At 37.9% G+C, this 13652-nt stretch overlaps 1 protein-coding gene across 2 annotated transcripts in view; it reads left to right on the forward strand.

Moving 5' to 3' along the window:
* SATB2 (SATB homeobox 2) overlaps nt 1–13652 on the forward strand; it is a 136442-nt gene that overhangs the window by 56206 nt on the left and 66584 nt on the right. For both annotated transcript variants that reach the window (XM_084523961.1, XM_084523960.1), the window contains exons 4-6: nt 1798–1924; nt 4063–4186; nt 8986–9088. In XM_084523961.1, the coding sequence (XP_084380087.1) occupies nt 1798–1924; nt 4063–4186; nt 8986–9088 (354 nt within the window). The remainder of the gene's footprint in view (nt 1–1797; nt 1925–4062; nt 4187–8985; nt 9089–13652) is intronic.

A 13652-nucleotide genomic window follows, 5' to 3' on the forward strand; every position in this document is an offset into this window, starting at 1 on the left:
CAAGGAGCCAGCATTGGAGACATACGGTACTGTGAATGAGTGCTGTGTGTTACTCTACTGGATCTGAGTCCAGGCACTATTTATACTGCAGCATATTCAGCACCAGATTGTTAAATCTTAATAGTGAAACAGTGCATCATTTAAATGTTTTTGTTCTGTTTATGTCCCATTTTCAAGCATTGGATATCAAGCAAGCTAACTTTTTATTTCATTTGGACAAGATCTCCCCTTGCCAAAAGCTTTCTAATCTGCTCTTGAAACATTAGCCCGTCTGTACTAGCATGTTGCAGTGAAATTTTGTACCACTGAAGACGAATTAGGTCTCTTCTAGCTTCTCTCAATATGTGGTGATAGAATACCTTGCAAATCAGTATGTCCATGGTAAATGCAAGCATTTAAGTGCTACTGAAAAGGAGTTGTGCTATAATTATTTCCTCTTCAACCTGTGTAGGAATGAGACAAAAAATAGTCCACAGCAAGTATTTCATGTGCTCATCATATTGTGTCCTGTTGTATCTGTGCAAGAAGCTTTGTTTTACTGTTTCAGACGTGTTATTTATTTTACAATTGTACTTTAAAGATAAGGATAAAAGGCCTTTGCCATTTATTTCAAGCTCTGGATTAGTTCCAGAGCTGAGAGTAGAATGTGAGGAGGAGAGAGCTGACATTTCTTAGCATCATAGGATCCTTCCAGATAACCAAAAAGGTGTCTTGGAGCTGCTGTTATCACAGAGGAAGTGTTTTTCTCATGTATTAATGTATTTCTTATAATAGGGCTTGCAGATACTCTTTGGAAAGATCAGAGAATTTATAAGCAGACCTCAAAAGTCGTTGGTTTAAATGTGAGATAAGGTAATATGTGCCTTGTAGGGCTGTGCTAAGAAAAGTTATGTGAGCAGAGCAGTGGGGCAATGGCAACATGGTGAAAGAGGAAATAAAAGTGATAGTTGTAACGTGTAATGTACTGCAGAGCAGGGCTGAGCTGCTATGTTTTCATGTAAGGTAGCACTGTGGCTTTTTTTGTTTGGTGTCTTCCTGGAAGTCATTCCCGGGTATTAGTCATTGTTTTTGGTGGGGGTGGGCCCTCTGCAATTGTCTAAACAGAAATAATACCTCTGCCCCCAAATGGTTTACCACCCCAGTTTATAGCCTTTGTGACAAACCCTAGAAGAAGAACCCTATTGAAGAATGAGCAGAAGTAGAAACAGGATTTAAAACATCCCTCCTCCCCCCTGCTATTTTGGATCTGTGGTCAGCAGCCTGCAGTTGCTTGTTGCAAAGAAAAGCAACTGTCTGCACAGTGCAACTTGCAGCTGGGAGTGAACTCTTCCTACTTCATAGCTTTCCAGTGTTATCCACTGGCAATCATACCATGATTAGATTGTAACTGTGCTGAAAGCCCACACATAGGAATTTTCCTGTTCAAGTCAAAACCAATTCATTTATTTACAGAAGGGTTTTGGAGACTGCAGAGGACCACAGAGTATTTAAAGCTTCTTCTAACTTAGAAAAGCAGACTTTAGTAGGATGATGAAAGATGTGATGGGAGGAAGCATCCTGTGCTTCCTTGAAGTAATTTAAGAGCCAGGAACATGTCAGCAGTCTCTGCTAAGAATTTAAAGTCTATTCTTACTGTTTCCCATAGTTTGCTTCAGGATTCAGTACAAAACATCTTTTTGAGCAAGATTGGAATAAACCTCAAGGCAGATCTTGAATCTCCTGAACAAACAAGCATATCAAAGGGGTTAGTAAACAGACAGCAAAATGTAAAGTATGAATGTTTTGTTTTCTTTTCAGGAATAATCAAGCTTGGGAGGTGGAATCCCCTCCCTCTCAGTTATGTGACTGATGCACCAGATGCGACAGTAGCTGACATGCTACAAGATGTCTATCATGTTGTGACATTGAAAATCCAATTACAAAGGTGGGTGTTTCTGAACATCTGTCCTTGTCTATTCTCTGAGCTGCTCTGTCGATTACAGTATTACTATAGAGATTAGCACATCCTGTCTTCATTAATTTCTGGTCTTTTGATGAAAGGGAAAGAAAAATGAAGAGAAGGGTAGGTCAGCTGACAGCTAATCGGTGCATGTTCCAACTGATATTTTGTGTTTTCTGAAGCAGCAATATGGTAGCAGAGAGAGAAACAGAAAGTCAAGTAGAGGTACAGGGCTTTAAAGGCAGAGTTTGCTACAATCCCTGATTTAAGGGGTTATTGAGGCCTTATTTTATACAGAAAATAAACACCTTGCCTTTTTCCAGGGGTTACATTGTGAGAAGCAAGGTCTTCTCCTGCCAGTAGCTGAGATGGGGGAGGGGAGGAGCTTCTTGACTTTCCTTTGTTCTCCAGTGGTCTTCCCAGTGGAAGAGCAGAAAGATGAAGAAGGGATCTGTTACTGCAGATCTGTTTGGCCTTTGGAAAATATTTTCCTTCCCCAAATGCTAGTTCTGACTAGCAAAGCAAAACCTCCTGATGTTCTTATACTTACTTGCTCTCCCTTCCAAAACTCCTGCCCACCCCACCCCTCTGTTGCTCTTCAGAAGAGTTCTCAAATAGCAACTGATGCCTGTGCAAGGAGATGTTGCAGGTCCCTGGGAGTGCATGGCACTCCCTAGGAGTGCTTATAAGCCTACATTGCATGGTCAGTTGTAGCTTTCTGGCCAGGAGATTTCAGGGGAAAAGTGAAAATAACAGACAGTCTGGAATAATTTGCATACAGCTCCTGGAAGCTCAACCAGAACAAAATAAGGTTCCATTGTGAATTGTGTCAGCATCCTTTGGTGGCAGGTACATATCTACCAACTGTTCAGTTCGGTTTGGAATTTGAAACTAGCTGCTTCCTCACTGACTAATGACAAGCTCACAATTAACAACATTTTTTTCCTGTTATCTCTGATGGGGTTTGGGGTTTCCAGTTCTCATTTACAGACCTTTCCTTGGTTTTATATGCTGTTACTGTCTCTCACCTAGGCTGCATCTCTGCAGCATAGTTGTGAAAGCATCTAGACGTCTGTACCTGCTGTAAAACTGGAGTGCAATAACTCATCTCCTCAGAAGTATGAGCTACCAGGAGCCCACCTAGTCTACTGTCCTGTTGGAGGACAGAGGTTGTCAACCCAAGATGAAGGTCTCATTCTTTATCTTCCAAATGCTTGAAGATGCAGAGTAAATAAAAGGTAGCCCATGACTTTGAGATAAAGATAGTCATTGACTACTTGAACTTCTCAAGCACAGCTGAACTTTTCAGCTCTGAGGGTAAAGCCTGTCTTTATAGGCACAAAGCAGAACCACCTCAGTTGACTGGAGAGCATGCATTAAGTCTCTCAGGCATCAATGGCAATGACAAGCTTCCCCCAACTTTTTGATGTTGATGTTTGATGTTTTTTGGTCTGTCCCCCTGTATGTAGACAGAGACCATGAGCTTGTTAAACTAGAAGAGGCACAAATCACACAAAGACATAAGGTTTACTACATGTGCAATTCTTGTAAAATGAAAGTGAGAATGAACTGCATGTGACAGATGTTGGGCATATGGCTTAATGCATTTCTGAAGGGCTCTCAGATACTTTAGTGATGAGGGCAGTATAAAAACCTGTATACAATGAAATTCATTTTTCAGACCTACTGCTCCACACAGTGAGGACCCTTATTTTGCAGTGATTTTGTTAGTGGCAGTGCTGCATATATGTTTATTTTTCTATCCCAGCAGGAGTATCTTTGTTTGGAGAGGATGGCTTTATCCAGCCAGTTCTGTGGCTTGCTTTACAGAGTTTCTTTGCTCTCTATGAGGTCCTTCCCAGAGGAAATGGTTATGCCACACAGTATCATAGTAGGATTAACTGCTATTCCTGCCATGTACTATCATTCTTTTGGTTGAACTTCACATCTGGGAGCTGGGCTTGGAGGGGAGGGGAAAGAGGAGAGAAATACCTTGATGAGCTGGCTAAGTAGGAAACAATAAAGTTGTGCTCACTGCTTAGAGGTCTATGGCTCTTGTACACAAAGAGTAAGCATCTGTGAAGATGATGTTTCTATCTACTTTCTGCTTTCTGTTTTGACAGTTGTTCAAAGTTGGAAGACTTGCCAGCAGAGCAGTGGAACCACGCCACAGTTCGCAATGCCTTAAAGGAACTGCTCAAAGAGATGAATCAGAGCACATTAGCCAAAGAATGCCCTCTCTCACAGGTCAGTGTTTTTAGCAGGTTTAGGGAAAGACAGATTTCCAAGATCCAACGTTTGTATTTGTTCAGTAAAGGGCTTGGTAAAGGGGGAAACAATTCCATGAATATTGAATCATTTTCTTGTTTTCCTTAGAAAGAAAAAATTCTAATTAATATGAAAAATATTATTTGTATACCAGGTCTTATTAGTGGGTTGTCAGGTGGAAACTAAGAATTAGTTGATTTATATTCAACTATTCTGAGGGTTTTCATCTAGATATTTTTCTGAAGCTTTTTCAATAGGACTGACAATTGTCAAGGGTGAGCTCAGAGTAGCTTCTTCCCACTAGGACCTGCCTCCCCTACTGATCCACAGGTAGCTTTCATCAGCTTCCAACTTATATAAAAGTATGCCTTTTTAATAGTTGTGCCTCAATTTCTAAAGAACAGCAATAAAAACATAGATGTAATTATTTTTAAAAAGGAACAAAAACTCATAGTCTCGTTCTCCATGACTGCTTTATATATGACAGTAATGTCATGTCTAAGACAGACAGGTTCCTACAGATATCATGAGCTCTATTTGTACTTCAGATTGTCATAACCAGAGGTTCAAAAAGTTTTAATGACTGAAGCCTCCTTGCTTCGCACAAAAACAGAAAAACATTTCATCACTCAGACCAAGCAACTTTGCTAGGACCAAAAAGTATATTACCTTCTAAAAACTTAATTAGAATCTTACGTTAATCTGTTTGTTGTATCTTTTAAAAGTCAAAACATCAGTAAGTCCTGCTTGCTAAAAATCCATTGCATCCAACTGCCTGTCTTGTGTTACACTGTACGCTCATCCTGCAGTTCATGATCCAAAGCCTCTGTGAACCAAAAGAATTCTTTCTATCTGTAACCAACACAAATTTGCCTCACTGTCTTATGACTACAACTCCAGGGAAAGCATGGGGGTACAGAGGTGAGTTACAGAGCAGAATTTAGGTCTCTGCAATAGGTAGGAATTGCTTTCCAGCAGAAAATGTTCCTCACCTTCCTTAGTCATGTTAGGTCTGCAAATCTAAAACAAATGGAAAGGCTGGTTAAGGAAAAGCTGTGTAAGTTGCCTTACTTACTAAAGCAGTAGCAGCGACTCGAGATATGCACAGAGCATAAGTGTGTTGAATACGGAAGTATTTTTCTTTTCACACAGTTTAAGTGTAATTTCTTTAAATAGAATTATCTGTGGAATCTGGTCAGCTAATGATGATTGCAGTGTATGGTTGTCTCTGCCCAGTCTTCTTCAATATGCAGTATAACTAAACTATGCATCATTTCATATGCAAAATTCATTTGTTGTCTAAGTCTTGTTCCTCCCACTTGAGTTTCAAAGCCTACCAGGTAGAAATGCTGTAGTTGGTTTGTTCTTCCCATAACATCAGTATGACAGATATTAACAAGATTACTGGTGGCAGGACTGTAGCAGCAAGAATCCTTGCCCTAGTAGTTATTTAGTGGTCAAAGCTAAATAGAGATAGAAAATTAAACTTGCTGAGTTCTAAGCACAGCTGTAGGTCACCTTGAGCAGTGACTAACCCCTGAACCAGGACTGCAAGAATTCAGCATTTATTATTATTATTGCTATAAAAAGTTTTAGTCTCTTTTTGTTTTGGCTCAAAAAATGCAAAAGATACAATGGAAGGTTGTATAGGAACTGTCTATTACCATCATCTGAATATGCCTCTAATACAATTCCTTCTCCCAAATCAGTTTTAGAAAAATATCGTGCCAAATGTGAAATGTCATTACAACCCCCTTGTGGTTAATATATTATTGACAGCAGCAAATTGCAGAGTGGTCTCTTAGGAGTCGAACTGCAGAGTAAATGCTGCTGCTTATTAATGTGTTCACAGTGCCTCAAGTACAGAAGTGGAAAGGGGCAGCATGGGGAGCTTTCGCTTCCACCCACAATGGTGCTCCGCCTCTGCTTCTCAGTGCATGAGCTCTCCATGCAGCCCAGATGGGCTGATTGCCACTAATGGGAAATGTAATCATTCACTTTGATTTAAATTTTTTTTTTTTTTTCTCTGCTAGGTGTATTATGTGGCTGCAGCTTAGCTACCCTTAGCATAAGGCTGCTGTTCAAACAAATAAATCCCAGTTAACCAAGCTGAGAGGACAGAGGGTAGGTTGGGGGAGTGTGTGTGGCAGAAGGAAATCCAATTACTTCAGCATTTCCATCTTTGCATAGAGACCTCTGTCTTTCCTGTATACTATATAACTCATTTCAATGCTGACCATGTATTTTGTCTCCTTGCTGGAGCAAGATTTTTTGGGATGTGAGCATATTTTTCTCCTTGAACTTACTGCACCAAATTTTCTTTATGTGGATATTTCTCAGGTTCAAGTCCCAGAAGTTTTCCTTTGAGATGGCAGTCTTGACGACACCAAACATATCCGCTGCTTCATATAATCTATTCCTTTATTAAGGATTTTTACGGGAAAGATATGCACTATTTTGAAATTTGCAATTAGTGAGTGGTGTTTGTTTGTTTGTTTTTGCCACTCTCTTCTGGATATGTATTCCCTTTTTGCATACTCATCAAGATTACTGACAAAAATACCCCTAGGATTCCTTTTAATTTAATAATGAGGGTTGTTTGTTGTTTTTTTTTTAGTAGTCTAAAAGTTGTTACGGTTCTTTCCTCTGCTGTATCGTCAAACCGCTGAACAGAATCTGTCCTGAGATTTTTTGCCAGTGGTTGATTTACTGCTTAAATTTACTATTTAGCTTAAGCTTTGCTTTCTCAAATAAAGGTTAATGGGTTAATATATTCCATGATACTTAATAGCCCTACATTTTCAGTAATGTCAATTTATTGTAGAGCTAGAGGATTTGGGGAAGAAAACCAGCAAAGCCAGGTTGTTATGTAGACAGACCTAAACAATTTTCCCACCTTCCCTAAGTGACTGGAAATGTAACTAAAGTGACATTAAAAAAAAAGGAAGTTAGCTCAACTTTGTTCAAAATCCTTCCTTAGCAGAGGCTAGCACTGTACCGTGCTTTCAGAATACTACTGCTTATTAAAGTGATTCAGAACAAGGGAGGATTTATGGGGAACAAATTGTTGCTGACTACCACAATGTTAGGTTTATGCCTCAAAATATTGATTTTAATTAGAAAATTGAATCTCGGTTTTAGAAATTGAAGTTGCCACTTAAAAAGGCTCTGACTTTATAGCCTTCCAGATCTACTGCACTGCACCAGAGCAGCTTTTAAGTGGAAAAGTTAAAGTGCAAAGGCACAAGATCCTCTTTACTAAAAGTGAAATTACGTGTTGAAGAATCATACCAGCCTGCACCAATCAGTAAACTTAAGTCTCTCAGTTTTGCTCACATTGTGTTTTAAGTCCCCCAGGCTCAGGACTGAGGAGCAACTGGAGTTGCATGACACTGCAGTGAATTGTTATAAGGATAGATAAATCTGGGAGGGAAGAGGGGATGTTTTTGTTTTTAAAACATTGTTAAAATTGAGGAAGCCAACATGTAAGCTTCGTAGCTTTACAGAGATGGCGTAGATCCCATTTTGCTCAAGACCCTGCAGGAGCCTGTGGGCCAGAGCTTGAACCTACGGTAAATAGCTTGTTTTAGTCATGAGGTCATGCTAGTTATTTCATCTCTGTGCACAAAGGTCGTGCAATGTGCCAGTGTTTTTTTCTGAGCTTTGTTATTAAGTGAAGAAGGAAGACAGAAGAAAACTGATTTCTGGAGAAGGTGCTTTGGCTCCTGTGTGTTAGTGGTGTTAGATTGCATTTCCTTGCTTGAGCTCGTATACAAGCTGGGAGTGATTTGACCCTGGAAGAGTTAAGGAGGGAAAAGCAAAATGTTGTTTCTAAAAAGATGCCTCCTTTTCAGAATGGAAGAAGGAAGGAAAAAAAAAAAAGAAGAACTGCCAGTAACCAGAGTCTTTCTCACCCTATGGGCAGAAACATCCCACATATAAAGTATCCATTTTACGGGTATCAGGTGCTACAGAACAGCTCTGTTCCTCTCTGCTTCCAGTTGGCTTGCAATGAGAGTCACTTAAAGGGAATTCACAAAGAGCGGAGAGAGTGGCAGTGGTTAAGCAAGTGATACTTCAGTTTTGTTCATCTTTGTTGTGGTTTCTGGCTGTTCTCTATTATAGTATGCATAGTTACTTTCACCCTGAATAGCACTGTTAATTTCTCTTATGGGTGATTTTTCACACAAGGGCTAATCACATGTTTCTATAAATTACATTAATTTAACTTATTTGCCTAACTATTGTTCTGTAGTGAGTAGCACGGATGTTCCCTCATTCTTGGCTGTGTGGTCTCGCTGCATTTGGAAGCAGAACAGAGACATCTGAAAAGCGTTATTTGGATTATGCATGCTGAAGCATCTAATCTTACCTTTAGGATCTGGTGCCTAAATCATATTTGTTCTCACCCGGGTGCAGTGAGCATGTGTTCACCAGCATGGCACCAACTTTTGCTATGCAGCCAAAGTTTAGATATTGTAAAATCGCAAGGACAAATTAAAGTAGAACTGTCCCCACCTCCGGCTGGTGCTGCAGGTTTCAGTCGAGGTTGGTACTGCATCTTTTTTGCTTTATAAGTGAACCAGAGTAATTATGTTTGGGTATTTACAATGGAGAATAAAACCAATTTTGTGTACTCATCAGACACTGCTTTTTGGTTTTAAAGGCAAAAATGGATGACATGCAATGCACTTGCATGTCATTCACTTACCCTGGAAAAAATTCTAATTATGCAAGATATTTTAAAATCACTTTTGTCTTTTTTTCTGTATTTCCAGAGTATGATTTCATCCATTGTAAATAGTACATACTATGCCAATGTTTCAGCAACCAAGTGCCAGGAGTTTGGGAGATGGTACAAAAAGTACAAGAAGATTAAAGGTAAATTGATTTTTTTTCTAACTTTCTAAGTTCTTTACCTTCTGCTGACAGTTTGTGATTATTTGCTTTAAGTAAAAGTGATAATAAGCTTTAATAATATTAGTGAATTTGTCTACAAATAGGACACAGTCAGAGCACATTTGAAATTTAATCTGATACTTTACAAACAAGGCTAGCGTGAAGACATAGGCCTCTTAATACATGCTTCTAATATCCCATTTAGTTGTGCTGAAAGATCAACTGTGTTTTGAATTAAACTAAAATGTTTTGAAAAAAATAAGTGTTCTAGTAGCTCAGAATTAAAAAGTTAGATTGCTGTGTAAATTACCTTAGTTGCATTATATTCATGAAACCTTAAAACCTTGTCTTTCATGTGTCCTTGCTCTCTGTTTTAAATACTGCTAAGCATTCTGGCATTCCTGACATATTTTGTCATGTAGAATCTGGATAACAGTGGAGCATTTAGTACCCAATTGTTAGGAGACATTACTAAATAATGTATGCTGCTGCACCCACTGAAGTTAAGATGAAAATAGTCCATTGTTTAAATTATTTCTACAACGAAATTGTATTAGTTTGTTGGCAGTAAAATGCCTGAGGTGGTAAAAATTATTCTACCTATGTTCATACTGCTCTCACCATTGAAATGTGTGATCACCTTCCAGTAGTACCCAAAGTGATGTGACGTGCATAAATCATGTGTAGTTTGTTCTTTTATTCATCCTTTCCTTTGGGAAGGGACTTGTGTGTGTGTGTGTACTGAACTTTTTTGTTGTTGTTTGTTTTTTTGTTTTAAAACGTATGTCATTTTAGCACAAGTTTAGCAATAGTCAAAAGCTTTTCTACAGTACTAATTGCCTCCTCATTTTACAAATGACTGTCACCCCTGGAGATTAGCGTTACCCTATGTTAGTTTTTTTGTTCCTTTGTTTCTTAAGTTTTTCTCTTTGTTACACCACTGAAGGGGAGGGTTCATTGTCTGAAGGTAATGTCTATTTTTGTTGTTTTTGTCTGTGATCCTTTCAGTGGCCAGGAAAATAATAACACGATTCACAGGCCTTATGCAGAAATACAGTAACGTCCTGTTCTTCTTGAGAAGCTATTATATTTTTAGTTACGTGAAGATCAGCATCTTTCAAAAATAGTCTACAATCTTTTTCTCATAAAAAGCTGTCATACATGAGATAGAAAAGTTAGCTTTAGTTTCCATAGGATAGAGCAGAAATCAGCATAACAATACCATAAAGAGTCTGCTTCTCAAATTAGGAACACATGAAACATAATTGCGTAAAATATCAGAATAAGTTCTGAGGCATCTGTCTTTCCTCTGATATCCATCTGGCTCATGTGACACATACCTGTAGGATTCCCAGGCTTTGGTTGTGTAGTGATAGATTTTCACTAGGCAAAAAATAAAAGGAATGTTTTATAGTAAAATTACCTGGGGATGGAAGGAATATTGTTCAGGCAGAAGTGGGATAACAACGAAGATGAGGAAATGGAGGTGTTGCTTTTCACCTGTTAAAATGGTTTAGGCTAGAAGTAAAAATGTTGATTGGAAATTTTAGTTCATGGTTACCCTGGTGCCAGATAAACTGGATAGTTTCTTCTCTCTCTAAATTGCGGTTGTGTTATGCAGAAGTGTTTCTTTTCTCTAAATGGCATCTATTAATAAAAGAATTTTATTTGAAGTGCTCTAACATATCCTCTTGGTTAAAAAACAATCAAAGGAATCAAACAGCTTCAAGGTCATCACCGTTCGCTTTTACTTGCCATTCTAGGAGAAGAGAGATGGGCTTTTTTCTTTCTTTCCTTTTTTTTCCTTTTTTTCTTTTTTTCCAAACTGGGCAAGGGTGTAATGCCAGTTGCAGAGGCACTGGAAGCTCTTAACTGTAGTGTTCTTCACTGTAGAGATGCCACTACAGCTTCTGAGTGCACACTGCTGGCTTACACTTTCTTCTATTCTTAGGGCATTGAATTCTTTACGCTTTTACATTTTATTTTATTTTATTTTATTTTATTTTATTTTATTTTATTTTATTTTATTTTATTTTATTTTATTTTATTTTATTTTATTTTATTTTATTTTATTTTATTTTATTTTATTTTATTTTATTTTATTTTATTTTATTTTATTTTTTTACTTAGTAAGTGCACAGTTAAATTGTTAAGTGCCGTAAAAGCAGAATGAGACCTCAATCAAGAGGTCAAGGATCCAAACCTGAAGAGTTTACCAGATAACTCTGCATATGTGCAGAGTCTCTGCAAAGAGACAGCCAGTCGTTGCTGTTTGGAAGTGTGTGTGTGTGTGTGTGTGTGTGTGTGTGTGTTAGTAGGAGGAGGAAAAGGAAGGTTAAGGTATGTGTGAAGTAAACACAAGCTGCTATAAAGCAGTTCAAGTCGTGTTGATTCATCAGCCATATGAGTGGAAGAGAAAACAAAGAATCTATAGCAGGTAGATTGGTGCATGAAGAAAAAACAGCCATGGATCTTCACGGCAGTAATCTAGACCCCCTGGCAACAGGAAGGCTTCTGTACTTCTTTGGGCAGTTTCAATTTCTCATCATCTCTCTTTTCAAGATGTTTTGTTTCTTCTCCGTAGCCAGATATTTCTACAGGACAGTTCAGTTAGTATGCAAAATCAGTGACTTACATGCTTCAGTTATCACATATTCCTTTAATAAAAACAAAACAAAACAAAACCTTAATTTTTCTGTAATGGTGCATAGATGATGCAACAATTCACTTTTGGATAATCTGGATAGATTAGATAAAACTAATTTAGAGTCACTGAGACCAGCATCCATATCCATGTGTAAGTCTAGAGCTGGTTTATTAGAAAGTAAAAGCAAAAAACAATTCACATGAGCTGTGGTAAGTGCAAAATAGGAAGGCGCTTCAAAATAACTTTATTGACGTTACAAACTAAATGCAGCCTACAGTGTTAAATGTGTTTCCTATTATCTGCTAATGTCAGTTTTAATAAAACAGTGGGAACTAAATGGTTGCTTCTTAATCAAAACCATGATTTCCTAAACATAAGCTATGTGATTCTGTTACAAATTGCCACATATAGATCTCCTAGGTCAAATTTTTTTCCTTTCTCATAGAAATAAATAAACACTAAAATAATTATACACTCTGGAAGATCAAAGTAATTACAACTGAAGCCATGCAAAAATAAAAAGTTCTCTGGAAAAAAGAAAAGCAAAGCATCAGGTTGCGGAGTACATAGTTAATGTTTAAATAAATATAAGAAAGTGAACAATCAATAATTTGATATCATTAGCAACAGATGTAAAAACTATATACAAATGGAATTGTATGAAATCTCAAGTAAACATTCTCAGTGTGCATTCTGTTGAACTCACCGAAAAGACAGCTAAACTATTTATGCTTGTAATTTAAAAAAAAGTTTTCAGTTAGTTCAGCTCAGCATGGTAATTTTGTCTTGTGACAAGACCATGCTGGAATAAAATTCTGCTTGAATTTTTTCTCCCACCCCAGCCCCTTAAGGTTTTAAGACGTTCACAGTTTACTCAGTGGCACGAGAGTTAGTATACAGACAGATCCTGCAATTTGCTGGTGTGAGGATGGAGACTTTTTTGTCTCCTCCTGGCTCAGAGCCTACCACTGGGTATACGTGCAAGGACATGAGTGAATTTCTAACAGCATGTCCACTCTTTTCAGTCTGCTTGGAATACACGTGTATTTGAAAAAGAGATTACATTTACACAGTTCTAATGGAAAATATATAGAAGTTGGGAAACAAGAAGCTTACAGTTCTTCCGTGAACTTTCTCTTCCCCCTGTGGACCTGTGTAATCATTTGGGGCAGTAATTAAGCTATCTAGTTTGCATTGTTCAGAATATACACCATGAATAAATGTAATATTACTGTGCAAAGCCTTTTTTTTTAAAAAAAAAAAAACTTTCTTTTTTTTTTTTTTTCATCTTTTTGAGGGATGCATGACCTTTTGGTACACAGTTGTGTACATGACAGGGCTTAGGTATGTTTAAACCTACTTGAATGAAGAATCACACTTCACCTTTTTTAATAAAGGCTACATACTATTACTGTAATGATAAGTGTACAGCAGTGGCTTAGTCCACTGATTCTCAAGCTGTCTTCCTGCTGCCCAGTCCCACAGGGATGGTCCTCTCAATCTGAAAACCATGTCTTTGGTTTCTCAAGATGCCGAACTTCCTAAAGCTGGGAGAAGGTATTTGACATTGTTGAAATTCAGGATTTGAATAACTGGCTTAATCTTTCTTAGAAGGAAAACAATAATAAAATGTAAGCTTTACACCCAGTGGTGGTTCAGTGTCTGTCAAAAAAAAAAAAAAAATGCTTTTCACTATCATTACCTCCATTTTACAGGTGGAGAAATTGGGGCAGAAAGGAGCGTAATGACATGACCACGGACAGTCGGAAAACCATTGTCAGAGCCAGAGTGCCACCAAACCTTTTGTGCGTGGTTATATGATGTTTAAAAGGCTTGCATTAGTTCTTCATTAGATTAACAAATAGATATGCAAATAAAAATAAGACCTTGTAAGTAACT

Source organism: Aythya ferina (assembly GCF_964211825.1).
Source record: "Aythya ferina genome assembly, chromosome: 6".
Lineage (NCBI taxonomy): Eukaryota > Metazoa > Chordata > Aves > Anseriformes > Anatidae > Aythya > Aythya ferina.